The sequence below is a fragment of the Podarcis bocagei genome (assembly GCF_964188305.1).
Source record: "Podarcis bocagei genome assembly, chromosome: 4".
NCBI classification, from domain to species: Eukaryota; Metazoa; Chordata; class Lepidosauria; order Squamata; family Lacertidae; genus Podarcis; species Podarcis bocagei.
In genome coordinates this window covers 35,964,237-35,988,974 of record NC_138128.1, presented here as the reverse complement: position 1 = coordinate 35,988,974, position 24,738 = coordinate 35,964,237, and the positions used below count along the sequence as shown (strand labels likewise).

General features: G+C 44.9%; 1 protein-coding gene across 2 annotated transcripts; it reads right to left on the bottom strand.

The window, feature by feature from the left end:
• Window positions 1-412: 412 nt before the first annotated feature.
• Window positions 413-21,458, bottom strand: ITM2C (integral membrane protein 2C). Of its 2 annotated transcripts, XM_081192741.1 has the most exons (6): window positions 21,215-21,458; window positions 9,874-10,023; window positions 8,538-8,723; window positions 7,997-8,107; window positions 4,021-4,171; window positions 413-3,477 (listed from the first exon to the last, which is right to left on the bottom strand). In XM_081192741.1, the coding sequence occupies exons 1-6, from the start codon at window positions 21,335-21,337 to the stop codon at window positions 3,386-3,388; spliced, it is 813 nt and encodes a 270-aa protein (XP_081048867.1). In that variant the 5' UTR covers window positions 21,338-21,458; the 3' UTR covers window positions 413-3,385. The 2 variants fall into 2 exon arrangements, with proteins under 2 accessions (XP_081048867.1, XP_081048866.1); XM_081192740.1 differs by lacking the exons at window positions 9,874-10,023; window positions 21,215-21,458 and adding an exon at window positions 8,912-9,217.
• Between the last annotated feature and the right edge of the window lie 3,280 nt (window positions 21,459-24,738).

The following is a 24,738-nucleotide window of genomic DNA, read 5'->3' as shown; positions in this document are numbered from 1 at the left end:
ACCCCAGCTGACAGGCGGAGCCAGAGGAGGAAAGAGCAAAGGAAGAGGTGGAGCAAGGCTAGAGTCTTAAACTGGTGTCTGGGGGGAGGAGATTCAGACGGAGCTTCAGCGGTCTAGAGTTTCAGACGTAGAGCTGCACGCTGCGGCTGTGAAAGCGAAACTGAACTTCAATAAAGACTTTTGTATATAAGAACGAACTGGCGTTGGTCCTTTGTGAGCTGGGACCTCGGGCAGCTCTGACACATGTATAATCAGGGCTCTATTTCAGCCGCAACTCACCAGAACTCAGTTCTGGCACATCTCAAGTGGCTACCATTGTCACTGTAAGAGAAGTTCTGGCACCTCTTTTTCTAGGAAAGTAGCACTGGGAGAATCCTTTAGGAATACATACACAGAAATAAGAGACAGCTGCAACCAGAAGTAAAATATTTTATTATCTCATTCATTTCTCCTAAAAGGTAAGATTTCTTTCAGACAAAATATATAAAGCATTTAATGGTCTTTCTTTTGTTCCACCCACCCTCCCCCCATCTCGTCACCTGATAACTGATGTTCTGTTCTTTGAATCATCTTTAGCTCCAGCAAAGAACTAAGGCCTTGTCCGTGTGTTTCAGGTTTTGCACAAAGTTACCAAGGTTAAAGACTGGCTTAAAACATGCACAACCAAACACAAAAAGGTTGGATTTCCAACTTGAGTAGCGCAGAAGAAAATGCAAGCCTGATTTTTATTACTGTGCCACGATGCTCACTAAAGAAACTGTTATGATGCTCCTTTCCCTTCAGGATCTGTACCATTCAGATGAAATTGCAATGAAAATCAATAGGAATTTGAACATTACTCCTAACCAAGCAGAGTGCATACCTCAAAAGGAGCTGAAAATTCTGTTTGCATGGGCAGGTAAAAGTTAAAATAAAATCCAAGGATGGTTATAAGTAATATGCCTCTATGTTGTGACTGCTTTAATTGGAATCACACTGAGTCCACCTCCACATGGCAAAATGTGTGCATTGTTTCGAGTTTTTCTCTATTTTGCAGCAGCCAGACATTAGGCATTTTGTTATTAACACTGGCTAAACCACTCAATTTGCCCTACAGAGAAGGTGTCATCATGCCCTATATTTGGCTGGGCAGGTTTCTGACAGCACAGTGGCAGATCACTCCAGGCCACTACTTCATCGCAGGGAGCAAATGCCATAGGAACACTTGAAGCACATATTGTACTGCAATTTGTGCATGCATAGCTACCCTAAACCTTGTTCAGAAGCACCAAGAGTTCAATTCGAGATGCAGGCACATTCCTGAAATATAGATGTGTTGACAACTCAGACCTTCTGTAACCTGGGAGCTGTTCAATGAGACCCCCAGTTCTCTCCCACTACATGCTATGGGAGACAACCTTGCCACAGATCTTCTGACAAATATCAGATCTTCTCTTCCTGTGTCCACCTGCTCCATCTCCCAGCTCCACACAAGCATCCTATGCCCTATACAACACCTGGACCAACGTTCTCCCAGGGACTGATCCATTAATGCCCTCAATGGTCAAGACACATGATGAAGATGCTTCAGATTGTGCGATTTGCATTTCCAGTATATTAAACGCAACCACAACTTTTAGTTCTGTTATCTTCCGGGAGATTTTTACTGTGTAGGAAGTGTTTAGCAAAGTTCTGCTAAACAAATGTTGGTCTCTTCTGTGCATCCCTCTCCCTCCTCATATTCCCTGAACTCTACTTGTCTAGGGGTGTTCTCAACCACATTTTTCCATCTGCCACAAAAAAGAAAACTGTGTAACTGCAGTCCAACTGCATTTGATTTTTCTGGTTTACCCAATCTTTTACAAGAGCAGACGTCTAGGAACCTGGATCATAATCTACTGTTCAACTTCTGATGTTTAGAAACCTAATGGGTGGTATATAGTGTGCAAGGAAATGGGGAGCCAATCTTTCCTCCAGTGTGCAATGCTACTAATCCCTTTCTTTTTATTATTATTGTGGAGGGTGAATCACAGCCCTACGACCTATTTGCATGGAGGTCCTCATCATTATTTCAACCAATCCATTCCTACAAAGCAAGAGCTCAATCTGACTGTTGTATCTACAAACCCTCCGTTATAAACATCTGGCAAAAAATGAATTGCTAAGTGATATTCTGAAACATTTTTTTAAGACCCCAAAGATAAGTCAATCAAGATAAACATTTGGTCCAAATTCAGTTGTCATCTCTCCAATGGTAAAAAGACTAGTGGGCCCTGTTTCACTTGGAGATGGTGAGACAATCTGGACACTGGGAGAGCCAGCTGTATTGAGCTCTTCACCAGCAACATCTCCCAGAATGGTTTATTCTTGCTGGTCTACAAACTCAGGATTTTAAGAGTTTGCTTTTCCTTCTCCTGAAGATTCAGGAGAACACAACCAATCTTGCATGCAGATCAGTGGTACACGCATCCCTTGCATTGTGGGATTGTGCCTCTTCCAGAGAAATGAGGAAAAAATGGCAGGCAAGCTTGCACAGAAAGGCAACGAATGCTGCTATGTAAAGCCTAGAACAGAGCTTTCCAAACTGTGTTGACACGTCAGTGTGCTGACTGCAGGCAAATGTTCCCTGCGCTGCTCCTCAAGGCTGAAAAAAAGTTAGTTTCGCCTCTGGTTTGCTAGTAAAACTGAACTGCTGTGTTGCGAAATTATGCATGTCTAAAAAGTGTGTCACCAACGTGAAAAGTTTGGAAAGCTCTGACCTACAATGACAAGTCCATGAATTTCAATGTTGAGCTGCAAGGATACTGATACAGCTTCCTTGCCCTTTTAGGGAATTAATTTCACTGCAGATTTTCTGTTAATTGATTCATACAAATGGTTCTTTGTGCTGAGAAGGAAGTGGCACTCTAGTGAAAAAGGCCAACTCTTCTTTTTTATTATTACATTTATAATCCACCTTCCAAGGAGCTCCTAACCAACAAATCAACCCCATTCATCCTCACAACAGTATTGTGAAGTTGGTAATGCTGAGAGTGAGTGGTTGGTTCACTGTCACTCAGATAACTTTGTGGTTGGGTACAGATTTGAAGTAGGGCCTCCCAATTCTCAAGCTTCTCATGCTCTTTCAGAAGAGATTGTTGTGCTAGCTTTCTCAAGAGAAACCTAATACTCACATTTTGGGGTCGCTGTCTAAATTTAAGCCCAGTGATGTGTGAATGTTGAATGTAAATGCAGAACAAAGACACCCAAGGTCCAGTGTTGCCCACATGTGACCTGAGAAGTTAGTAATGCACAAGCAATGGGAGCAAGAAGTAAATTAAGACACATTCTCTCAAGGACAGAGCAAGAACGCCTGCGCGGATGAGTAGAGGAAAAGCCCAAGAGGGTTACATTGGGAGTGCAGCTCTCACAACTTCTGGCAAATGGCTGTGTCAACCACAAAAGTGTTTTCAAAATGGCGGATGTGATGACATGTCTCAGCAGCACGTCGGTGGATATCTGGAAGAGAGTAGAAAGAAATGTCAGATTAAGGCATGGTGTGGCGAGGAAAGCAGATGAGTGTTGAAATAGAACCGGTTCAAGAATCAAGGATGTTGAAGCAAGAGCACAAAAATAACCCCATAACCATTTTTGAAAAATTAGCCTCCATCAAGGCATTTATTCTATTAAAGAAATAAACTTCTTTTTAAAGCACATAGCTTCAGTAATAAAGACTATCATAATGATACCCTTTACAAAAGCATACAGTTACTCCTACTGTAAATCAGCTAGATGAATTAACAGCCTTCCGAGGGGTTTTATGCATATTGTGTTGAGTTTAATGTTTTTACTGATTTTATTGTTCTAATATATCATTAGCGTATATTTTACTGTTTCCGACATTTGCTGTAAACCAACCAGTGGCCATGGTTGATGGGCAGTTAATAAATGTCTAAATAAAATAGTTATCCTCTGTGAAATTGCAAAGATAAATGCTGTTCTGTCTTCAAAGCCCAGCTGAGCAGTGTAACTCCAGAAGCAACAGCAACAGCAAAAACTTACGTCTTCTCGCAGCCCTGCGCTTCAGCCTGTATATCTCTTTGTCCCTGCACAGGGCATAAATGTAGAAGCCAAGCTGGTCCACATCAGTGACATGTTCCGTCACTATCATCTCCTCCTGGATCATGTAGGTTTGTGGCAGGTATGCCCCTTTCTGAAACCACAGAATTAAATTCACAAAATCTTAACTATTACTCAGATTATTTGATGAGGATCAAATTTCAGGGGGAAACTATGCCTGACAGCCATGATCTTTGCTCTTTAGAAATGATTTTATCAGGGCTTCAATATTTTGATCCAAGCAACATTCATTCATCTTCATCAGCAAAGGATTTAATTGGCATTTTGAAAACCAGCTGGGAGCAGCAGCACACTTCTGACAGGAACATCATTATTTTGTAAGCTTTCTGAAGACAATCAATACAAACTATCAGGTGGAATTTTCTCATGGCTTAATTGGTTTTTATAAATCAAAAGGCCAAAAATGAACACATAGACCCTCTAGGGGGCCTCCACCTTTGTCCCCTGTCCTCAACCAGAGCCAGGGCCTTTTCAACACTGGCTCCAGCCTGGTGGAACGCTCTGCCTCATGAGACCAGGGCCCTCTAGGATCTGATTTCTTTCCGCAGGGCCTGTCTTTCCGTAAGACAGAGTTGTTCCCCCTGGCCTTTGGCTTGGAATCAATTTGATTCCCTCCCCCTCTTTCTTTTTTCCTTTCTCTTCCTGTGATGAGGCTGTATTTTAATGTTTTAATGTTGTATTTTAATCTTGTTTTTTAAGTTGTATTTCAATCAACTTGTTTTTATTATTGGTTGTTAGCCGCCCTGAGCCCGGTCTTGGCTGGGGAGGGTGGGGTATAAATAAAAATTACTAATATTTATTATTATAATAAACTTACATGGTGCCCTCAGTCTACGTTTAATTTGGAGGGCCACTATGGCAGGGACCTTCCCCCCCCCTTATGTTACTCAATGCAGTGCAACATACAATGATAATGAAATACTAATATGACTAAGAGTGGGTGGTATCTGACTAATAGACTCCATCAGCACAAGGGTTTCCACTTGCACAGCAGAACTTTCCCTCTTCTCGCCCCGCACCCCATGCCCTCTAAATCTGTTCTGGGGATCCCCCCCCCCCCAACACTCTGAAGCAGATGTGAGGAGGGTATGGAGCACACTCAGGGACAGCAGAGGAGGGGGACGTTCTGTTGCACAAGTGGAAATCCTTGTGCTGACACAATGCCCGATCGCTAATAATTGTTTTTTTAAAAAACCATAGAGTTGAGGGGAAATGGCAATGATCTCATCGGGTTTCTTGGATAAATCTTTGTTCAAGAGCCTTGCTGGATCAAACCAAAGGACCATCTAGTTCTGTACCCTCTTCTCACAGCGAGCAACCATACGCCTGCAGGAAACTAGCAAGCTTGTCCTTCCTAGGATAGTTTATGCAATTATACACTTTTCCAATAGGAAGGTAAGAAGATCTAATCAAAACACTGCCAAATTTTGCTTACTCTCTTTAGAGCTTTCCCACTCCATCTCTAAAGCTGCAAGCTAGTTGGCCCTGGAGTGCATGGAGGAAAAGCACAAATACTGAGAGAGAGAGAGAGAGAGAGAGAGAGAGAGAGAGAGAGAGAGAGAGAGAGCACTGAAGACGTTTTGAGAGGTGGTGGTTGTTTTTCTGAAGCAAATCACCTAGCGGAATTGGAAAACTGCAGTTCCATTTAGAGCCAGACCACCTTCTCAGTGTCGCTTTGTTTCTCAATGGTCTAAATGTAGCCACAGGAGGCTAGAATTATAGTTAAGAAGCACTAAATAGGGAATCAGAAATGATATTGCAACGTCACAGATGCACAATATGACTCTGAATGTGTCGGTGAAAGAAAACAGAACTAGTTTAATGAGCAGGGGTTAATGTTCTTCACCCCACAGGCTTCCAGCAAACAATATTAGGACAGAATAATAAAATATAGTTGGTTTTGAGCCTGCTAAGTGCAGGACTCTGTCCTCATTCATCTTTGGGTATACAAGAATCCTCATACTCAATCTGATCTGAATGACCAAATAGGTCAGATTGTGCCAATTCAATCCTTGCTCCTTAGAAACAAAGCAAAGAGACCACGATTTCTTTCTGGATTAGGTTGCCTTGTGCTGAGACACGGGGGCAGTGCTTTGCAGTAGTTCTGCTTCAACTTGCCAAATTATTTTAGAAAATAGTTTGTGACTAGAAGAGAGTTCACTTCATTTCTGGGTGCTTGTGCTCCAGGGCCTCACAAGAGTCCTGCTCTGTTGCCTACGTGCTCTGAAACGTTTACATGAAACCACAGAGTGAGGTCATCTGGAAGCTTTTCAGCGAAGTCAGTTTGTGGTTGACTCCCAACTTCTCATTTTCATCGACTCAGGGGAAGAGAAAGAGGTGTTAAATCAATACCTGGGCATATTAATAGAGCGCATGATACTCAGTACATTGAAATTCAACCCAAGCAAGATAGCGAAGCGAGTTGTGTTCAGCGTGTTCTGGAGAGGGTTGAACAATCAGTTTTGAAGTCTGGGGGTGCTTCTTGAACCATATTTGGCACAGGAGGTGTAGCCCTTTAGCACCTTTGCTGGGTGCTGACTGTGACCCTACCTGGACAGGAATAGCCCAACTTCAGTTATCCATGCCCTGGGCGACCTCCCATTGTGTACCATGCACAGGACCAATGATGGTCTGTAAACTTCAGAGTTCAAAACTGAGCTGCAACACTGCTGAACTGCGATTAGGAAACAGGACGGTGTGTTGCCAGATTCACTGGTTCCCAGACCATTTCTGGGCACAAATAGAAGCAATGGTTTTTGACCCTTAAAACCTTAAATGGCATGAGATTGAGATGGTCCTTGATTATATAATGCCCTATCAAGAGAGGCTCACCTGGCAACTACACCTAGATAACATTTTGGTGCCAGGTAGAGACCTTTTCATTTTGTTAAGCCTTTTCCTTCTATTTTAAGTTTCTGGTATCTGGGCTGCTTTTAGTCCTGCTTTATGTTTTATTAACCAACCCTCACTCCCAGCCCAAATTTTAAATCTGTTAGCCACCCTAAGATTACACAATTATAGGGCAGCATAAAAAAATGAAATTAATTTTAAAAAGCAGACACTTGCCCCAACACAAGACCATCTACTAAGCAAACAAGCTTACCACCAGCAAACTGACCTACACATTCCAAAACCGCAGAGGAGGCAAGCAGAGAGATCCCACAGTGATACCATCAGAATGGCATCAGCTGAATAGGCAGTTCCCCTGGCAAGCATCCCAAGCCACAGATGCCCTCCCACCCCACTTCCTGACCCAGTGATTGATTATCTCCTGGGAGATTAAGAAAACTCAATGGGAGCAGGGCATCTTAACACATTGCTATGCTGTTGTGCTGCCACATCAAGCTAAATCAATAGCCTGTTGTAAAATATTGCTGTCTCAGTCAATTAAGGAGAGTTCTCCAATGCCAGCAGAGCTGTTCTGTAAAAGTCAAGCTATCTGTTTATCTGCATCACGGAAGGAGATAGCATGTATGCAAGGCTGACTACGCATTTCCTGGCAATATCTATTTGTTAAATCCAGGCTTGGATGACCGACTATATCTATTTATTTTTATTTAAATATTGATAATCAACAGTTCTATAAAGTATATCAAGGCAGTTTACAACATGCAGGCAACCCCCTCATTTACACATGTTCAATTTGTGATGTCCCCACCCAGTGCACACTATTCAGAGGGTTCTCCCATCCCTCTCCCCCTCGACTAAGGGGCTGTTCCAGGAAAGAAAATGAGGGGGAAAGTCCCACCTGCACAAGCAAAAGCCCTGGTGTTCGTAAGGTGAATCCTGCCCTGTGTTTCAGACTGTGCACATTTATTTTTATCTATTCTATTTCATGTGTCCGCTCCATTTTATCTTCAAAGCACCCCTGTGAGAATAAGGAACAATTCCCCCCTACCTTTACGTTAACCAACAGCTCCCAGAAACTCTGAGGTGGCATGACAGTGGTGGTGTTCAGCTCAATGACATAGCATTTATCCAAGCTGATGTCAAGGTAGGCAGTCAGACCCTGAAAGGAAAAACAGGCAGAATGAGCTCAAACAAGGGAGGCTATGTTGCTCTTGGTGAAAGAGCAGCAGAGGTTTCCTCCAACAACCCAGGATCCCTCAGCCTAAGCAACCTTAGTACCTCTCATGCAACATCAAAGATTAACCATTAGTGCATCCTCTTCTTGAAAGATCCTTCTAGTACAAGCTCTGCTTACAGGAGATACCCGTGACGTAATGTTAGGAAAAGGAACTGGTACACCTAACTGAGCAGAAACCTCTTTTGAAAGCTGTACTAAAAACATGGTCAGGAAAACTGCATCTCACGTGAGCTTCCTGTCCTGTCACTCCTGCAAGTCTCTGAAGCTGCTACAAGCATATTCAGGAGACGCCAAGGTGCAGCCCTTCCTCAGAAGCTGTCATAATATCCGTAGCACGTTGCTCGTTCCTTACCCTCTGAAAGTCATGGATAATATCTGCAGGGTCGCTTTCACCAAAGTGGGGCATTGGGATGCTGATCTGCTCATAATTCTCGCCGAGGTAAATCCTCACGTTCTCATGCAGCTCCAGCTGCTCCCTCAATTCGTCTACGTAGAAAAGCTGGCAGAGCATCTCCTGCTCCTGATCTTCCAGGCCATACTGTGGAAATAAAAAGGGTGGTCGTAAATGCAGGGGCTCTTTGACCTTTGTTGCAAGAGTCACAGAAAAAGCTTTCACACAGGAACAGCGGATGGTGCTTCATGCTGTCTTGGCCACCAAATTCTGCATTAGCTGTGAAGGCTCCACTACGAGCTCTCCATGGTTTTAGACATGTGTTTCCCACCCACCTCTGGAGAGACCAGGGGCTGAAGCTTGAGCTTTCTGCATCTGACACACTGAGCTAAGGCCCTTAAGATGAGGCAAATACAACAAACAACCTCAACATGGCTGCCTCCTGAAGCCGCTTTTCTTTTAAAACAAGCGACAGTTGGGGCTTTGTTGCACACATTTGCATATGATGTGCAGCTGGCTCCCAAGTGTGACTCTAAGTAAGTGCTGCCTCTCTGCCCAAAGCTTCTATGTAACTCAAAATCAAGCACATGATGAGTCAACAACAACAACAACAACAACAACAACATTTCCCATTTTTCCTACCTCCTGTTCTCTGGGACCAGACAAGTCTCAGCTTCCCACCTGCGTTGCTTAAATATCACCTCACAGAACACATTTTACACAAACCTACACCGTAGCGTACGTACAGAGCAAACTCTCCAGTGAGTAAAAAGAGAGCCAGGAATGTACTCAAGAAAGAGAAGTGAAAATTGGAAATGAAAATTGCAGATTAATATTAAAGATGGGAAATTAAGTGCTGTGGTCCACCTCTCTCTCAGTCTCCACCCTGGAGTTCTCAGGAAAATTATAATCTGTCGGTACCATGGAAAAGGGATGGGAACATTAAGGTCAGAAGATTGTTGTTTAATTAATTCTTATGTATCTAACAGTTTTATTGTTTTGCTGACACTGCTTTGATATGAATTTGCCTTTGTCGTGTTTTATATTTTGATCTATGCTGCATTTTGTTATATACAGCAGAGATCTTTCATTCTGGCTTTTTGTTTTTGTCTGCTGTTTGGGGATCTGGGCTTCCCTAGGAAGCAAAAGTGAGCTATGAATGATAAATGAACCTTGGGCGGGGGAGACATGAAGTAATCAAATGACTAATGGAGATATGGCAATAGGTTAAGTCAACATGAACTTTGAGAATCCTGGGGGGACGAGGTGGAGACCCTTCACAATGCCCCATACATACCTGATTTGGGAAAGTATAAGAGAAGTATCTGTAGACATACATCGATGTCAAAATCAGGCCGAGGAGCAACAACAGCATCATCATCGTCCAGTAGAAGATGCGACTAAGAGGCTTCCTGGTCTCCACTGGAAAAGGCAAGGGCTGCTCCTCCTGTTTAAAAGAAGGACACAAGGTAACAAAAATATTGGTATGGGCAATGAAAGACATGCTTAAACACTGATCAGGATTTCTCAGTGCTGAATAGAATATTTTCAGAAGATAAGAGGAGTCAAGACGGCAATACAGAGTAAAACATTTCAGAAAGTTTGTTTCCCATGATGAACAGCAGACCTTTTTCAGTTTTTTGATTATTATTGTTTCCAAATTGTGCCAAGCAAACAAAGCAAAGCTTGAAAACAGGTAGTCTGCAAACAGGTATGCTACTGCTAGTGTGTGATTTGTATTCTGTACTAAATTTTGTGATGTAGTCAAGAGCAGTAAAGACAGTGTGCTCTGAACCAGGAAGGCCTCAACTCAAATTCTGCCCCTGCCATAAGCTCACTAGGTAGATTTAAGCAAGTCATTCTCCTTCAGCCTCAGCATCCCCTTCAACAATATGGACACTGTATTTACTTACTATGGAATCCCTATACAGATATGATGTTTCTACAGACCCTCCAAGTGTCCCTATTTTCCAGGGATGTCCCTGATTTAGAGAAGCCATCCCAGTTTCTGATTTGATCCCAGAATGTCCTGCTTTTCCTTAGGATGTCCCTATTTTCACTGGAGAAATGTTGGAGGGTATGGAGTTATTCACCACACAAACACCCCTAAGCCATCTGAAGGTAATCCTGTATAGGGAATTTTTTTAATGTTTAATGTTTTATTAGGTTTTTATATATGTTGGAAGCTGCCCAGAGTGCTGGGGCAACCCAATAAGATGTGTGGAGTATAAATAGTAAAATTATAATTATGGAATGGGATGTCTCTTTTTTCAATGGCTAAATGTTGGAGGGTATGTTTCTGCAGACCAAGTGGCTCATATTTTATTTGTTTTGTAATATTCAAAAACCATGTCACAAAAAAATCAGAAAAAAATCATAACTTTTGATTTAAAAAATATCCAGAATTTGTCCTCCTTAATTCATAGTCATTTTGATCTTTGGCACTATTGCATAATCCTGTAACTTGTTTTATTTTCCCCAATATTTAGCATACAATAATTTTGTTGCTTTGTTTATATAATCAGGACTCAAAAGTAGCAGTGAACCATTTTTGTTTAGTTTAGTTTAGTTACAAAGAAGACAGTGCAAAGAGCCTTGGGTGCTTTGCCCTCCCATCTCTTCCCCTCCTTGTTCACATGCAAAGGCTGTAGGTTGCAAACTCACATACAGTTCTGAATAAACCACAATTTCCTGTTATGTCCATAACTTGGGGAAACTGTGGTTTCTTCCGTCTGTACTTAACAAAACGACACCAAACTGGTTTCAGGTCCTGTTTTGCTAACTAACCTTTTCTAATTTAAGCTTTGCACACTGCCTTGGACACATCTGAGGGGCAAAGATAAATAAATTTCAAACGGGCAACTGGAATCTGGCGTGTGGCATTACATCACTGTTCCAGCGCTCATGAGATCAGCCTGCACAATGATAATGCTAATTCAACACAGTAACATCAGGCACACAGTCTAGGAAAACAATGAAGGGTCACTGTTGAGAGCAAGCCTGTGGCTGCAAATCCTTAAAACAAGGTATGGCTCAGGATGCACTGCACGAAAACATTAAATGAGCTTATTTGCAGCAGCCCCTGTACGCAACAGACATATGCAATTCGGCAGAGGCGAGAAGCGAGCATTCCACCAGGGCGGCAAGGAAGAAAAATAATAAACTAATCAACAAGGCAGGTTGTGTAGCTTGGCTGAGCTCCATGAACACCACAGATACTCCACAGTTCAGTTGGGAGTGGGTGGGGTGGGCATAGTCAGAGCTGGGAGGGCCCTGAAGTAAGGGGGTGAGAACAGGAAGCATGCTCTGGCATTTTAAGTCTGTCCCAGTTGGCAGGCAGGATATATAGGAGTGTACGATCCAATAAAGGAAGGAGTGGATCAGCTTGGTGCACAGTCTGCTGCAGAAAACCAAGCAGAGCAACGAGCGGCAGGCACAGAATGGCAAAAAACAAACAAGCTATGAAAAGGCAGGCTTTCCCAAACTTGTTATAAAACAAAAGGACCATGAAAAACATCTGGCCCATTTTAGGGCAGGTTAATAAATTAACACACACCAGGATTGACTGAGTTATTCTGAGACATTTTCTTCTTCTTCTTTCCTTGGAAACAATGCTAGATTGGTTCAGGGAGAAAACACGGATGGAAATATATTCATTATTAATAGGAAATCCGTCTAGAGCCATGTTTTTTCCAGCTTGGGTCAGGGACTACTAGGGAGCCTCAACCCACTTTCAGGCAGGAAGGCCTCTGCGCTATAACCCACCCAGCCCTGACTAGGTATACTTTGGGTTGGGCAGGTGCTAGCAGAAGCATCTCCAAAAGCGAGAATAATAAACTGGGGATAAGAGAAGAAGGGGATAAAACATGGAAGCTGTTAGGAGGAAGGAGTGAATGTAGAAGGCCCAGGTAGGAAGGATGAAAGAAACTGTCAGATTGGGGGTAGGCACAGAGGACAAGTGTGAAAGGAGATGGAGAGAAGCTACAGGAGGCTACTCAAAATACTTGCGAGGAGCTTCTGCGTCATCACATTTTGCCTAAAACAAAAAGAATTTCAGGAGAACCCAATGTATGCGCTAAGCTTGAGTAAAGCTGCCCTGTGGAACTCCCTGCTGCAGGGAACTCACAGTGGCAAACAATCCATTTTTAAAAGAGGGGTTAGAAAGCAATAGAAAATGTTGCCAACAATTGCCATTTGTTTTATTACGTCTGCCTCCACCACCGTTTTGAAACTGGCTATAACCTTGACACAGCTATTTTGTGATAGTTGGAGCCTCGGTATTTGTAGCCCTTTCAACTGGGTTCTGAGGGTGGAAAGTTTGAGAGCCTCTGGCCTAGAGCAAGTATCTCCCGCTCTTCCTTTCATGCCTCCTCTTCTTGCAGTACAGCAAACCTGACCCAAAATCATGGGAGCGCAAGAGGAAAATAACTCAAAATAAACCAGAGCCGATTAAGGGGGAAATGCAGCACTTGCAGGTGAAATAAGGATGTTTGTGAAGGCAGGGTACAAAAGACACCTGGACCTCCTAAACAGGGTGGGTTGTATGCCTGTGTATTATATATACCGCATTTTTTGCTCTATAAGACTCACTTTTTTCCCCCTAAAAAGTAAGGGGAAATGTGTGTGCATCTTATGGAGTGAATGCACGCTGCACAGCTATCCCAGAAGCCAGAACAGCAAGAGGGATTGCTGCTTTCACTGCGCAGCGATCCCTCTTGCTGTTCTGGCTTCTGCGATTCAGAGTATTTTTTTCCTTGTTTTCCTCCTCCAAAAACTAGGTGCGTCTTGTGGTCTGGTGCGTCTTATAGAGCGAAAAATACGGTAATTTATGTGTGTGTATCAACAGGGACACGGGTGGCGCTGTGGGTTAAACCTCTGTGCCACTTGGGTTTGCTGATCGAAAGGCCGGCAGTTCGAATCCCCGCAAAAGGGTGAGCTCCCGTTGTTCGGTCCCAGTTCCTGCCAACCTAGCAGTTAAAAAGCACACTGTGCAAGTAGATAAATAGGTTCCGGTGGAACGGTAAACGGCGTTTCCGTGCACTGCTCTGGTTTCGCCAGAAGCAGCTTAGTCATGCTGGCCACGTGACCCGGGGGGGGGGGGGACTGTCTGCGGAAGTGGACAAATGCCAGGTCCCTCGGCCTTCAAAGCGAGATGAGTGCCGCAACCCCAGAGTCGTTTGCAACCTTTTTATCAGCAGGAAATCAGTTGCCATTGATAAAGTTCAAGGTTAGATGTAATAAGCGACAGCCAAGCTTACAGTTGCTTGTATCTGGGCAGGTTTGATCAATGAGATTTCCGCTGATGTAAACAAGAGGAAGGAAATTAAAGCAAGTTTACCCAAGTTCAGTACCGTCAGAAAGAAGTCCTTTCATCTCCCCTGCCCACTTAGCTTTCCAAAGCTGTTTCATCTGTTTCATTTTTCAGCTTTTGCCATCCTAGACCATTTCCCCCAAATAAGGTGCAAAGGACACTCAGCCCTTCACCTCTTATCACATTTTGGTCCTCTGTTGTTGTTTTCCAGGGATGGGAACATTCAATTACACAGAGGGAACGGCATCATTATTTATGACTTGCCCTGAAATCTTCCCATTTCTATTCTGCTGGGACCTCGATATTCTTTCCCCATTTATTTATTTCTTCCACTACAGTCTGCAGCTCCCAAAGGGCTTATATACTGTATTGTACTAAGATTGCAATATGAAAATGACCTCAGCTAAAATGTGCTCACAAAGAATGTGTGCATTTTGTGAGTTTGGCAGATTATTTCTGTTCCGCATTGAGAGCTTTGCAGGCAACGCTGGTTAAGAGCCCCCTGCCTAGAAAAAAACACATGGGTTTGGAGAACAGGCACACAGTTTCCTGAGCGGCATAACAATGAATTCTTGAAGTGGTGGGCATATCCACCAGCATCTCAGTGCCGCTATATGTCCTTAGCAAATGTTGCTAAGAGCTCTTCCAGACAACCCCATTACTCACCGTTCATCCTGATCTGTTTGAACAACATTTACAGAGGTCACACCACACTGCAGTTCATTCATTCCAATTTGCTTGCATGGAGGTTATACAATAACCTTCCAGCACCTTTTCCTGCTTTTCTTACCAAAAAAATTCCATGTTTCTATCATGGCTTTGTTGCACAAGAGCACCAGATCCACTAATTGCAGCTCAGCAGCAGAGCCTCTGCTCTGTAGTATTAGAAATTTCCACGTGCCAAACGCATTTTGCGACTTGTGCGGATCCAAATGCAACCACATGGAGCTCTCTGGATGCCAGGTTGGTTCAGACATCTCCATCTGGCTGCCCCATCCCCAGCTTTCTTAAGCAAGTAAGCAGAAGAGCTTATTAATTACCTTTTTCTGCGAGGAGTACATGGTCCACCCCCTTCTCAGTTAATCCCTACAATAACCCTGTGAGGTTTAGAAGCTGTGACTGGCTCCAAGGTAACCCATTGAGGTTCATGGCTGAGTGGGGATTTGAACCCTGATCTCCCAAGTCCTAGTCGAGCACTCTAACCACTACACCGCTCTGGCTTCCTACAGTACTTTTGCCTAAATTCTGTAGGCAAATAAATAGGGGAAAGCAAAATGTCATTTAGAGAAGGATCTGATATATTTTCCTTGAAGCTTGAATTTGTTTTATTCTGGATTGTTTTAATGTGTTTCTAACTGCTTTGAGATTTTTTGTTCTTTGAAATATAAAGCGGTGTAGAAATGAAATGGGATGCAGGTGGCGCTGTGGGTTAAACCACAGAGCCTAGGGCTTGCCAATCAGAAGGTCGGCAGTTCGGATCCCCATGACGGGGTGAGCTCCCATTGTTTGGTCCCTGCTCCTGCCAACACAGCAGTTCGAAAGCACGTCAAAGGGCAAGTAGATAAATAGGTACTGCTCCGGCGGGAAGGTAAAAGGCGTTTCCATGCGCTGCTCTGGTTCGCCAGAAGCGGCTTAGTCATGTGGCCTCATGACCTGGAAGCTGTACGCCGGCTCCCTCATCCAATAAAGCGAGATGAGCGCTGCAACCCCAGAGTCGGCCACGACTGGACCTAATCGTCAGGGGTCCCTTTACCTTTACCTTTAGAAATGGAATGAAATAATTTAATTGACCCCTAGACATTCCATTGTGGCGAACGTAACGTTAAGGTGCCATTTGGCAGTTAGTTTATATATCACTGCTTGCTTTGCCCAGGTTCAAACCCCAGCACCTCCAGGTAGGGCCAGAAATGTCCCATTTTTGAAAAGCTGGAGTGTCGCTACTAGTCAGTGTATGCCATTTGTCTTACCCAGTGGGTCGTGTAAGCCACTACTGGGCACAGCCTGATTTAATATGTGTTGCAACAGCAACACAATGGCCGTACTAATGTATTAGTGAAGAAAAATTAAGAAGTGGGTCCCTAAAGGCATGTGTGAATTGAGGGCAGGTTCCAGGTCGGAAAAGTTATAGATTACTGGAGTGGACATCCTGAGCTAGGTGGAGGGGAGGGGAACTATTCTTGCTGCACATGTAAACTGCCTATAACCTCTCACCTTGTCCTCTCTAGCACCCAAGAACTCTTGCTGGCACCTGGCTTTGAGCTAGATCCTCATGACCCCAGAAGTCTGGAGCACAGCCTATGGCTCTTGTTTCCTCACATCAACAGAAACCAGGACGCAATTATGCATACAGGCTGTTTCAAAAGCTTTGCTTTAGAATAGAAAAGGTACTACATGCAGTCTTCACGGCAAGCAGTTTTTCAGCAGAGAGCATATGAAATGTGGTACTCGTGCAAAGCCACAGAGAGTCACAGACACTTGGGATCTCAAATGAAGACACTTGAAGAGAACAATCACAATGATGTGTCTGATTGCATCCTTGACACCAGCCATGTGTTTTGAGAAACAATGCTCACCCACCTGCCCTAAGCAGAGGCTACAGGCAGCAGGCCATGCACAAAATACCCAATAAAGCTGCTTTTCTAATTAATGCATAGCTTTGTCACTGCACGAATGAAAGAAGTGGCAGGGTGCTGATTCGTGTGGGTGTGCAATCAGAACAAGGGAATTCAATAAAACCCTGGCTGCTTAACCCTTTTTCCTCTATCAGAGAAGTGCAGGATTATCAGCCCATGGTGGAAGACAAATGTACACCGTCATGTGGAAAGGGGAGTGGGTTGAGAGGGAGACCAACAAATGCAAATTCCCAACAGTTGTTTCCCCAGCCCCCTCAGGGTGACTCTAAAACTAGGAGGCAGAAACGGAGTCCCTTCATGTTGTTGGACTCTAACTCCCACCAACCCTTCTCAGCATGCCCAATGCCAAGAGCTTATGGTCTGACAGCAACTGGAGCCACCCAGATTTCCTTGTCCTGGAACCACTTTCCATAGCGGGAGGGAAGAAATTGCACAGGTGTTAAAGGCTTGTACCTTAAGTGACATTCAGTGGTGCGAGCCTGCTTGTGCAACATGACTTCTCCATCCTTCTCTGCCTCATCTCCCCCCACCTGGGTTTGCAGAGTTCCCCAACCTTCTGAAGCAGATTTTTGGGAGCAAAAAGGGGTTTCAGGTGGGAGGAGAGGAAGAGGAGCTTGTGCCTGCAGTTGTGCATGCAAAAGATTCGAGATCCAATCCCCAGCATCTCCAGGTAGGGCTAGGAATGTCCCCCACCTAAAATCCCGGAAAGCTGCTGTCAGTCAGTGTGGGCAACATGGAGCTAAATGGACCGATAGTGTGACTCTGTATAATGGAGCTTCCTATTCCCCTGTACAAAGCAGAAATGGAGGGAAGGTCGGATGAAATATGCTAGTAGATCTCTGAGTGACTTGAAGTAGATTAGCAAGGATTCTGACTCTGAATTCTATGGGAGGAGCCTCAGACAAAAGCTGTAGCCCAGCTTGCTCAGTATCAGTCATCTAAACATCCTAGTAGTTGAGATACGACGCACTCAACTTGAAGTAAGAAAGTAAAATGATTGCATAATATTCATGTCGCTGCTCCTTTCAAATGCAAGCTGCATAGCTTGGAGAAGATACAGATTTGTGTTCACTCAGTTTTATAATATTCATAAAATAAATTCTAGAGTAGTTTAAGTTTTTTTAAATTTTTTTATTGTAATAGTTTTTTAAGAAAAGGAAAAATAAAAACAACTTTTACAAGTCTCTCTTCACCTTGGATTTGGAAAAGGGCTGCAAGATGACTGCAAGGGAACACCAATCCTAGTACAGTGGTACCTCAGCTTACAAATGCTTTGGGTTACAAATGCTTCAGGTTACAGACTCCGCTAACCCGGAAGTAGTACCTCAAGTTAAGAACTTTGCTTCAGGATGAGAACAGAAATCGTGCGGCTGTGGCAGTGGGAGGCCCCATTAGCTAAAGTGGTGCTTCAGGTTAAGAACAGTTTCAGGTTAAGAATGGACCTCCAGAACGAATTAAGTTCTTAACCAGAGGTACCACTGTAGCGCATTCAATGGTGTTAGAAATTATCTTTTTCTTCATTTTAACTGGAAAAAAGCATGTCAGGAATCCCTGCCAGCATCTTTCTCATGGTACAGTGATGTCACCACTGCCCGTTGCCATGGAAAGTCAGTTTAGCACTATAAATTTACAAGTAGGCAAAACTGTGCCAGGAGCCTTCTCCAACATGAATATGGTGATAATTCTGGTTATTCCACACAAGTGCAAAGAGGAGGGAAACCATGGAAAATACTATTCTGAAGGCACAACCACAAGGTCTGATTTTTAAAAGTTTCTAGCCTTTAGGATTCTAAAGAGGAGTTTCAATGAGTTCACAGTCCTGCATAGCTCCTTGAATTTTCCCATAATAGCAAAGGCAAATGAAGCAAAAGATTTGAAATTGCGGAGTATATTACGAAAATTGTGTCAATTTGCAAACTGCGTTGTGATTGCGGAATTCAGCTTTCCCTAGGATCAGAATCTGGGTTAACATGGTGCAGAATTGTTCTTTATCTGGGTAGAGAACTCCAAGCTACAAATCCAATGAGAACAAGTGCAGATCATACAGCAGGTATGGGGACTATAGCTTATTGGTAGAAGTGTGGTGCTCTGCATGCTGCACAAAAGATGTTTCCAGGTTCGATCTTGGCATCTCCAGGGCTGGGAACCTCTGGCCCTCCAAACTTGCTGAACTACAGTCCGTATCAGCAAACACAGCCAATGGCTGGGATGATGAAAGTTGTAGTTCAGCAACACTTGGTGGGCCAAATCTTTCCCACACCTGCATTAAAAGGGTCATGGTGGGGAAGACAGAGAACAGCCACTACCAGCCTGACTGGGCTATGTAGCCCAATGGTCCGTATAAAGCAGCTTCTTCTGCACACCCAGTTCTGGCAACAGTGGGAGAGACCTTAATTTGTTCACTTCCTGAACCACTCAACAAGAACACATCTACAGGAACAAAACGGTAGGCAGCTGTCATTGCAACACACTCCCCACCCCTGCCAATAATTTAAGATAAATGGCGCATATATAAATGGAGGAATGGAAAAGTGCTTCCCCCGGGCTCCTTTGGGAAGGAGGATGCTATAACAGAACAAATGAACAAAAGGTGTGTGCTCTGTACAAAACTTTAAACTCAAATGTAGAAGAATCCTGGTCATCCAAACCTCCATTTTACAACGCTTCTCGTTTCTCTGTTTTCTGCGCATTCCTCATGTCAGTGAAAGCCTCTGGAAATGCTCAGCAATCTGGCTGAATGAGAACATTATCTAAGCATGCTGGATGTCCTGCAGGCTATTCATGGGGGCGGAGCGGGACAGCGAGTTAGAAAGAGAAATTGTGTGGAGTAAACAGAGGCAGTGCAATGCAATTTGCGGGAGTCAAGCGGAGATTCCTGGTGTGATGAAAACAGGGGCAGATATTATGCAGCACACACAAACGACAAAGGATGAAGTCAGGCTCCCATTATTTTAGAAGAGATCATGGAGGCAGCTCAGCACCTCCCCACCCACCCACTGGATAGGAACTGATATAGAGAGAAACACTAGCAAGAGCCCCCTGCGGTAAAGGACACAGCCACTATAGCCCAGAAACCTTTTGGCTGCTTCCCTCAGCTTTGTAACTGGATATTTTGAAATCTCGCCAAAGAATGCCAACCACTGATTCTATTCAAGGGGGCAGGAGAGGGGAAGAATCAACAGCAAACCCCAAACTCAGCAGGTCACAGTCAGCAGGGCAAACCCCAGGGGTGGAGGGAATCTAAACAGACCCAAAGCACCACTCACTGTGGAGATGCTGGTTTCTCAACTAGGGGAACCACAGCTGAAACAGCCTTTTTTCTAGGCCACGGATTGGACCCTGGGTTCAAAAAAACCAACAAGCCCCACATACTTTTTTTTTTAATCTTCAACATGGGAGACAACAAAGGTCTAGCATGTCTGATAGCTTATCTCCATAGCTGTCAACGTTTCCCCTTTTTAAAGGGAAATTCCTTTATTCCGAATAGGATTCCTCGCAAGAAAAGGGAAAAGTTGACAGCTATGCTTATCCCCCTCTTGCCTTGGCCCAGAAGCCCTTCCCTGATCAGCAGGCCCTGGTCAGGAGAGAACAGCGTGGCCTAGTGGTTTGTGTGTCTGATTAGAAACAAGGAGATCCAGATTCAAATCCACACTTGGCAAGAGAACAATGGATCACCTCAGAGCAGTTTCTTGCTCAGCCTCAATCTACTTTTCAGGGTTGTTGTTTTGCGAAGACCAAAAACGGAGGGAGGGAATAATTGCACTTCCTCGAGACTCTTGGTGGGATATAAATGTTGAGAAACAAACGCTCTGTGGGAAAAATATCTGCACAAGATCAGGAGTTCTAAGACGTATTTTACAGTTTCCTATAGTTGGGTTTATCAAATGATGGTGCCCGAATGGGACGGGGGTGGGGTGGGGGAAGAACTCGTGGTCAAAGCGCCCGTTTTTCCGGTCATTCCTGAAAAATAAATAAATAACCCGAGACTTCAGGGATGGGCAAAAGTTGCCTCCGCCTGCGGGGAGCTACGAGCTGCCTCTACGGCTGGGGCTGCTGGACTGTTGCTACAACTCGGCGCCAGGCCTCTTCCTGCTGTAACTTTCCGACTCCTCTCTCGCGTTCTACGGATGCAGGAGCCCAAGGCGGGCGCCTCCAAGTGCCTCCCCGGCCCCGCAACCGAGGGGCTTGGGCGGGCACCCTCAGGAGCCCCGGACCCTGCGGCAGAAGGGGAAACGCCGCGGGACAAGGCTCGCCAGCGAACGGGAAGGGCTGCGCGCCATGACGCGCCCTCTCGCCATCATGCGCCCCCCCGACCCGCAATCCTGCCCCACTTTTCTACCACCGCACAGCCTCCCTTTACCCAAAACGCGTCCATTTTCTGCCCTCCCTCGGGGGCGAGAGGGAAGCAGGCGACTTTCTTCCTTCCGCTCCGCTCGCCCGTCCGGCCGGTCGGCGCTTGCAAGGGAAAAGCCGGCAGGCAAGCCCGTCCCGCCCCGGCCGGGCTCTGCAGCGGATCGCGCTGTGCATTCCAGGGGGCTCCGTCCCAAGCAACTCTCCGGGCCTCATTTTCTTTTCAAGTCCCCCTAATGGAACCCATCCCTTGACATCGAAACGCTTTCCCTTTATTTAATGTGTTGTTATTATTATTATCATTATCCTTTGAGCTAAAGGCGCTCCCAGCCGCCGCCACTCACCAAGTCGTGGGGCAAGAGGACCTCGGCTTTGGCTCCATAGTTGGCTCCTGTTGCCGCCGCCGCCGCCGCCTCTTTCTCGGGCTTGAGCCCCGCCGCCGGCTGCTGGAAGCTGATTTTCACCATGGCTGAGCAGGAGCAGCAGCAGCAGCGTCCGAAGCGAAACCCGACGCCTCGTCTGCGCTCGACGCGGCTCTCTGGACCATCCGTCGAGCCCACCCCGCCGCCGGGAGGAAGCGCCGGAAGTGCAGCCTTAGCTCTCCGCCCCCCCTCCCGCGTCTGTCTCTCCCCCCCCCCCCGCCTTCGCGGGAGAAGCCAAGAGTTAACGAGGCTCCGCGGACGCGCGTCTTGCGCTGGCGAGCGAGCAGGTGGCCGCTAGAGTCGGCGCTCAGGATGCACTCCAAAGAGGCTCAGGGAAAGCGAGAGAGCGAAGGCTCCTAGCTTCGGAGCTCTACGGTCTCTCTCCGCGGTTGGAGGCAGGGATGCTTGTGAATGATGGTTGCTGGTGGGGCTCAAGTGGGGTGAGTCCTGCTTGTGGGCATCACTTGTTGGCCACCGTGGAAGAACAGGTCGCTGGACTAGACAGGCCTTTCGGCCTCATCTAGCAACAAGTACTGGTGCTGGAGGAGACTCTTGAGAGTCCCATGGACTGCAAGAAGATCAAACCTATCCATTCTGAAGGAAATCAGCCCTGAGTGCTCACTGGAAGGACAGATGTTGGGAAAGGTTGAGGGCACAAGGAGAAGGGGACGAAGTGCCTGGCGTGCTCTGGTCCATGGGGTCACGAAGAGTCAGACATGACTAAACGACTAAACAACAGAGGCAGTGGAAGACAGGAGTGCCTAAACGACTAAACAACAAACAACAACAAAGCAGCAAGTACAGTATTTGTTGTTTAGTCGTTTAGGCACTCCTGTCTTCCACTGCCTCCCACAGTTTGGTCAAACTCATGCTGGTAGCTTCGAGAACACTGTCCAACCATCTCGTCCTCTGTCGTCCCCTTCTCCTTGTGCCCTCCATCTTTCCCAACATCAGGGTCTTTTCCAGGGAGTCTTCTCTTCTCATGAGGTGGCCAAAGTATTGGAGCCTCAGCTTCAGGATCTGTCCTTCCAGTGAGCACTCAGGGCTGATTTCCTTCAAAATGGATAGATTTGATCTTCTTGCAGTCCATGGGACTCTCAAGAGTCTCCTCCAGCACCATAATTCAAAAAGCATCAATTCTTTGGCGATTGGCCTTCTTTATGGTCCAGCTCTCACTTCCACACATCACTACTGGGAAAACCATTAGCTTTAACTATATGGACCTTTGTTGGCAAGGCGATGTCTCTGCTTTTTAAGATGCTGTCTAGGTTTGTCATTGCTTTTCTCCCAAGAAGCAGGGGTCTTTTAATTTCATAACTGCAGTATCAAATCAAGTAAAACAATGGAAATAAGATCAAGTAAAACAATAGACATACTTCACTAACGGACCAATCACGTCGGTTCTGTCCCGTCCCATACCATCCCCACAACAAAAGTCCAGGCTTCTTCTTTAGTGATCAATCGTAGCTGAGTAAGATTGTCTTCCATAAAAACGCGCCGGGCTCCGGAGGGTCACGCAGAGCTTCCTGAAGCCTGGAGAGCGAGAGGGGTCGGTGCGCACCAACCCCCCTCGCTCTCCAGGCTTCAGCGAAAGCCTGTATTCGACCCATAGGACGCACACACATTTCCCCTTCATTTTTGGAGGGGAAAAAGTGCGTCCTATAGGGCGAAAAATACGGTACATAATAACCAAAATTCCCAGTGACTCCCTCACATAAAATATAATATCTAAATTACAACAGCTGCATAATCTTTTGCATTTCATGGTGAAACCAGAGTTGTTTTCTTTCTAGCAATAAGGACCAGAGGTAACTGAAGAGTGTCCAGCCCAAAGCAAGAGGTGGCATATAGAATCATAGAATTGCAGAGTTGGAAGGGACCCCAGGGGTCATGTAGTCCAACTCCCTGCAATGCAGGAATATCAGCTAAAGCATCCATGACAGGTGGCCATCCAACCTCTGCTTAAACACTTCCAAGGAAGGAGAGTCTACAACCTCCCGAGGGAGACTTTTCCACTGTTGAACAGCCCTTATTGTCACAACATTATTTCTGATGTTGAGACGGATATCTTTTGCACTTGGATTTTTGACAATACAAGGTTCAAGGTGCCCTCAAACCTTGTCAGTGTGTGCCGCAGTTAGGTCATTATGACACCATCGTACTTAAAAACTCATCTACGCCTATTAATCCAGAAGCAAATAGTAATCTACAGGTAAAGCTCTAGTTAATAAATTTGCAAACGTAAGTATATTTGAGAGTGCAGCACTGAATTCAGGGATTTTTTTTGGCATAGGGGTCCAATCTTTGTGCACCTGTAACTATCACCTATCCTGAAACCACAGGAAAGGATGGGCCACAAATCTAAATGAACAGACTTAACCCATATGAAGTTGATTTCATCCTGCCATAAGATAACAGCTATTTTAAATACCTCCTGCGAAAAGGCAGCCATCTGCTTTCTGAAAAAGCAGCTGATGAGTAATCCAGCCTTGAGGTTTCTATGGCAGCCAGTTTCATTGCCTAGGTGATGGAGCATTTGTGTCAAGACTCAACCACAAACCTTGAAACTATGAATACAGTATAGGCCAATTGAAATTTCTTAAGAAAAGGCAATGTTTGCTTCTGGACTTGACAGATCTGCTTTTGCCTTTGCACTCAACCCACGTAATCACTCAACCTCAGATGTTTTCAGGTTAATAACAATAATAATAATAGTAATAATAATAATTTTATTATTTATACTCTGACCATCTGGCTAGGTTTTCCCAGACACTCTGTGTGGCTTACACAACATATATAATAAGGCTTAAAGCCTTGGATCTCTTTGCATAACTAAGGGCATCAGTAATGTCAGCACCAGTGTCCTAAAGGAAGTGGGATAATGGGGGAAATATGGTTCCAGCACATCCGAATCCTAATTTGAACATTCTGGCAGCCGTATTAAAATCTGCCACACCAAAGGGGAATTTGCCAAATTTCTGTATGCTCAGTCCAGAGGAGTTCAGATCAGTGGCTGGGGGACCTACCTTTGGGGGCCCCTGAAGCTTGAATTACCATGGGGGTCCCTTCGCAACCAGCAGTGAGGTCTGGGTAACCACTCCTAGCTTCTTCAATGGAATTGTTCCTGGACACATCACCACACCTTTACAACATCTGTGTGCTCCTTCATGTGCTCTTAATATGCGAGGGAAGGTCTTCTAATCTCCATCCCCTGATGTAACTAGAGAGGGATGAATTTCAGTTTCTCATTTTTTCCGTCTCAAGATCAGTTCACAGTTCTGCCTCAATCTGCAATGTTAGTTTATTTTAAAGAAATAATCCTTATGAAAATTTGCCAGCATTTAGTCCTTATTTCTCCTAATATATGCATTTTTGCAAGCAATTTCCCCCAATATAATGCATTTTATATGTTGTGCTCACTAATACATGCTTTTTAAAGCACACTT

What these genes read in the sequence shown, in the direction of transcription:
- ITM2C (XM_081192740.1), bottom strand. Translation starts at nt 9,202, where the DNA reads ATGTTGTTGTTGTTGTTGTTGTTGTTGTTGACTCATCATGTGCTTGAT. An exon ending in AGCCCCTGGTCTCTCCAGAG is followed by an intron (nt 8,724 to 8,911) that starts GTGGGTGGGAAA and finishes TTATTTCCACAG; the next exon opens with TATGGCCTGGAAGATCAGGA. An exon ending in TTATCCATGACTTTCAGAGG is followed by an intron (nt 8,108 to 8,537) that starts GTAAGGAACGAG and finishes TTTTCCTTTCAG; the next exon opens with GGTCTGACTGCCTACCTTGA.